This window comes from Morone saxatilis, unplaced genomic scaffold (assembly GCF_004916995.1).
Source record: "Morone saxatilis isolate NCDOM2014 unplaced genomic scaffold, NCSU_SB_2.0 Contig17, whole genome shotgun sequence".
Lineage (NCBI taxonomy): Eukaryota > Metazoa > Chordata > Actinopteri > Moronidae > Morone > Morone saxatilis.
The window spans coordinates 58,346-63,272 of record NW_023339729.1 but is presented as its reverse complement, the minus strand read 5'-3'; the positions used below and the strand labels follow the sequence as shown (position 1 = coordinate 63,272).

Here is a 4,927-nt window from a genome sequence, read left to right as displayed (position 1 = left end):
AGATATAAAAATGCCAGTCTGTGGTGGGTAAAATTAAAATTACGGTTGATGGGAGCAGGAGCTCAGCGCCAGTCCGACCTCTCAGCTCAGTGACGTCATACCCTTCCCCCAAGAAGGTTTTTATGACAGAGGGTTCCGCTGTTGTAGGTAGAGAGTATAGCTCCTTTTTATAGTATTCTTCAAAAGATTGGTGTATATCTTCTGGTTTATAACTGATCTTTAATTCTAAAAATTGACCTATCAGATTGTTGTTTGAATGAAATATTGTGTTTTTTTGTGATCAAATGTTGATTTTCAGAGTGAAATACCTTGACAACTGTTGGATGGGGGCCATGAAATGGGACACACGTTCAAGGCCCATAGAGGATAAATTCTAGTGGTTGACCGATATGGGTTTTTCAATGGTCAATACCACTATTTAGACAGCAGAGCTGGTGATGTCTGATATATAATGCTGATATCAAAGCAAAGATAAATCATGTATAATTTTATTCTATTTCATAAAATGTATTTTATATAAATTCAGGCATATATTCACAGCAGGATGTATGAACATTATTGTTATAGGGCTGATTCACAACCTTCTCAAAACTCATATGAGAGAGTGCTAACATCGTTTCACAGCAGCCACACTGACAATTTTTTTTTATCAGCCTCATGAGCACAGACATTGGCTGATGCTTAAAATGCTAATCAGGTTGATGAATCGCATGCTGGTTATTCGTTATTTTGTGTTTTGTTATTTGGTATCAGATGGTGTGCGATGAAATTAATCTGGTATAGACATTCATGCTGCCTCCCCTCCCACATCCCTCAGCTTCACAGAACCTGTAGCATGGTTGGAGAATCTATCATAATGTATACACTGTTGACCAAGAGTGTTGTCTTGCAGCACTGACTTCCAGAAGAATAACCCTGTCCACAAACTGACTGAAGAGGAACTCCTGGCCTTCACATCTGTAAGTCATTGTTTATTGTTTTTATTTATTGATTTATAATGTAATGTTGTAGTTGCAAATGCTTGTTGTTTGGTTGTTTTGTATATTTAACCCAGCATTAATACATTCACATTGCAAACATGTGTCTATTGGTGACCTGTTTTTCTTTCTTCTTTTTAAAAAATAATGGTGAATGATTTCTCCTCTCGCCTTTTTCATTCCTACTTTGCGCCTTGTGCACCTGTTCTCACACTGTGTGACTTGGTATTTGGTGTTTGCACAGAGAATTAGTGCTCCATTGAATATTTCTTAAGCAAAAGACCAGGCAACTACAGGGTACCTGAATAAAGTATGGAAGCCCTCTGAGGCAATCTCTAGTGGGTTCATTCCAAACTCAGGCTCACATACACCCACTTACTTTATCGGCCCCTTGACAAACATAAAGATGGACGTGAGAGTTCTGCGGAAGTGCAGCCAAAACGTTGGCCCTTGGTGTCTGCAGTATAGGTCATAAAGCCTGCTGCCATGTCAAAAGATGGGACATTGGCCAAACTAAAAAATGAAACAAAGTTTTCCCAAAAGTAGTTTAATAGCATTTAGGTAGTTCTTATTACACTTATGTTCATTCAGTGTTCATTTTTCAGTCAGTCAGTCCAAATCAGTTTAGTTTTAATTCACTAGTAGTATCAGTACTACATTTCTGAATGGTGAAAGATGGTAGTGGCCGTATCCAGGATATTTTGTTTCATTTTTGTACAGTGGGAGGAAGTGAAGATGCAACGCCCATCTTTTATATGTCGATGCCTGTGTTCCACCTCAGTCTCGCGTTGTGTATAAGTTGAGACCGTACTACTTCAGCTAGTTAAAGGAACCAGTGGGGACCACAGTTTAGAGAGCTGCGGCTCTACTGTAGAATCTGGAGTTAAGGTACGTAACTATTGTGTTATTTAGTTAAAACTTCACCTTCTAAGGCTGTTGCTTGTGGGGCTAGGTCCAGCAGGATATGGTCCAAGCCCCACTGGGTCCACACACACAATAGACACCCACTTGATGAGAAATCAATAACCATTCCATACTTTGGCAATGCATCACAGTATATCAATATGCACATATGACACAAAGACAGTACAATACCTGATATTCACCTTGAGGGAATAAAACTGGAAAACAGCACTAAACCTTGTGTTGTTAGAAGCGGAGACGATGGTTACACAGTCAAGCATACAGCAGAGTAGGAAGCTCTCTATGCATCGAAATGCATGTACACATTTAAAGCACTCACATTATAATCACTCTGACAAAACACTCAATACAGAGTGAGTCATAGAAAGACAAAAGACGTCCCACAAATAGAAACGAATAAAAGAGCAGGGGGAGTGAATAGATGATTAAAACAAGTTCTTTTTGAAATCAAACACCTTACATACATGTGGAAAGTATTGTTTCTGTAACTGCATTTATAGCATTTTTTTACTAAACGTAAACTATCCATGTCACGTGTTATGCTACTGAAGTACAAACAAATATTACTGGGACCACTACACAAAATTTCTGATTTAAATTTAATATTTACATTAGAGGCACTGCCATTGACTATCTGTGTAATAATTTGGGCACAATATAGCACATTGACCACACACGGTCATATACTAGGTTTCGACCTAGTCTTGTTGGGTATTTGTAGAAATGGCATCTAAGCTTCAAGTGTGCAATTTTATAAGTAATCAGCTAAATGCAGCCTGCAACTTACTATTTTTGAGGGATGATAATGCGTAAATTGCTTATACTTCACTTAATACTGACACATCCTATTAGCATTCCCTGTACTCCTGACCTAAAAAGATCTTTTTGTCTGTATCACAAGTAGTTGTCCAGCAGATGAACATATTAACAGCCAAAATGTTTGGTCGGAGATAAGTCTGTGTATACTATGAAGTCATCAATAGCCAATGCACAATCAGTGTCCATCCTGCATTACAGAAAGGAAGTGGTCGAGTAAGTATTAGCCATCTTTGTTTCATGGGTCTAGATGTGGTGATGGTTCATGTCCAGACTGTCAAAACTCACAGCAGCGGTGTCTGTCTGTTTTTTTTCTGAAGAGACATGTGCTGTAACAGACTCTAAGGCAAGCAGTGTTATTGTAGCTATTGGATATCTAAAGAAGATGCAGCATTTAGTGTGTGGACCCGTTCCCCTCAAGCTCAGGTGAAAGTGAGGTTACCTAATTGCGATAAGAAGACTTCCTGATCCACACAGTTATTATCCCACATACCACATGAGAGAGCAGGGCTGGGTACATTTTGTCACAGCTGTTCTTTCCCATCACTGTAACTTTGAAACGTAAGCCAAAATTGCTAAACACCGTAAAACAAGCAAGGCTCCTTTTCTCAACAGCTTTGAGCTTGTTTGGAGACAACTCCCTACTCTAGAGACGTCATCGAGCAGTAATGGGATAGCTCACTTGGCTGATCCAGTTAGTCTTCCCCGAAAGCACTGTGTCAGTTAGGTCCATTCAGGCTGATGAGAACGCTTGGCAAGAGGAATTTCACCAGACAGGAAATTAAAAGAAAAAAAACAGTGATTATCTTGAGGCTTACGCAGGGGCTGGAATTGCCTTGTGCCTAAAACCTCTGTTGCTTATTAAAGAAAAAATTGTCTCTCCCTAAAAAACATAAACAAATGTTTGCTTCCTGGTTGCATAATGACATCTGTACGACAGAGAGGCTGAATTTTGTCTTTGCTTTCAGAACATATACAGTGATCAGCCAGAACATTATGACCACCTGGAGCCATTAAAAAAAGGAAAGCCACTGCACCTTTGGTGGGCAAATTTTGAGATGTGGTAATCATCATCCATACAGCTGTGAGCTCACTTTGAACAATGAGCTGGCAGCATATGTGATATTGTCACTGGGTGGGATGGAAAAGGCAGGCTGCTGGCTCTGTGAGCAGGCATCTTCCCAGCCTACATGTAGATCCAGGAATCTGCAGGCTGGTTAGATGGTTGTCACATGTCTGGCTGTCTTCATCGATCAGCAACTTCTGTCACCTTCCTGGAGGACCATCTGGGGGTAGTTGTCATATATCAGTTATTCCTTGAGCTTTCCTTGAAGGCTTTTCACCCACATACAGCAACATCGTATATTTCTGTTTCAATAGGCATTGTCTATATTATCTTCAAAGATAATATAGTGTGTGAAAATTAATCAGGTTACGTCATTATAAAAAAGAGGTTAACAGAGTTCATGCAGAGGGTTCATGTATCATCCCTGATACAGCTGATTATTACACCACTAGCTGCTGGAAGTCAAACAAAAAAATATTGATTTTTAAAAATCCTAAATCAGAGAGAAAGCACAAGTAGCTGTGTCTGTTCCTTTATTGCTTTGACGTTGTTGCTGGCAAACCATAAATCTATGATCAGTCACTGCTGCTTTCTTCCTGTATAGTAAATTCTTGTATCACATGCATATTATATAAACGTGTGTGTGCCCGAGTGTGTGCGTGAGTGTGTGTGCATATATGCACTCACTCACTCACTCACCTAAAGACTTTCAGGTTGTAATAGGGCTTTCTTTGCTTTTATTGGATAGCACAGCTGAAAAATGAAAGGGGAGAGAGGGAATGAAACGATTTTGGGATCTCACAAGTCCAGCTTGGGTACTCCTGTTATCATCACTTGGTTTCATTCGTATCCATAAAACTTACCAATGCTCTCTTCTAAATAATTTTTCCAACCTTCTAGTTGTTATCTATGCTGTTTTAGAAACAGTGTTGACAATGTTCACTCCTCTGATAGACTTGCTTCCTTCTTGGACGTGAAGTTCAGCCCAACAATGTCAAGGGCTTGTGGGAAATGGTCTTCGTCAAAGGCAGCAATCACTAGAAATATTAAATGGTTATAACATCTTTGGAGAATGTTTTGGCCTCATGTGAACAGAGCAGTTTATTATTCATTTTCGTCAGGACATGGTAAATGGTAAATGGAC

At 39.5% G+C, this 4,927-nt stretch overlaps 1 protein-coding gene across 1 annotated transcript in view; it reads left to right on the top strand.

Moving 5' to 3' along the window:
- Positions 1 to 892: 892 nt before the first annotated feature.
- The window catches only part of ttc27 (tetratricopeptide repeat domain 27), a gene marked incomplete at its 5' end in the record, with an annotated part of 25,240 nt that continues 21,205 nt past the window's right edge, over positions 893 to 4,927 (top strand). The window contains 1 exon segment of the mRNA XM_035659395.1: positions 893 to 959. Coding sequence (XP_035515288.1) covers positions 893 to 959 — 67 coding nt within the window.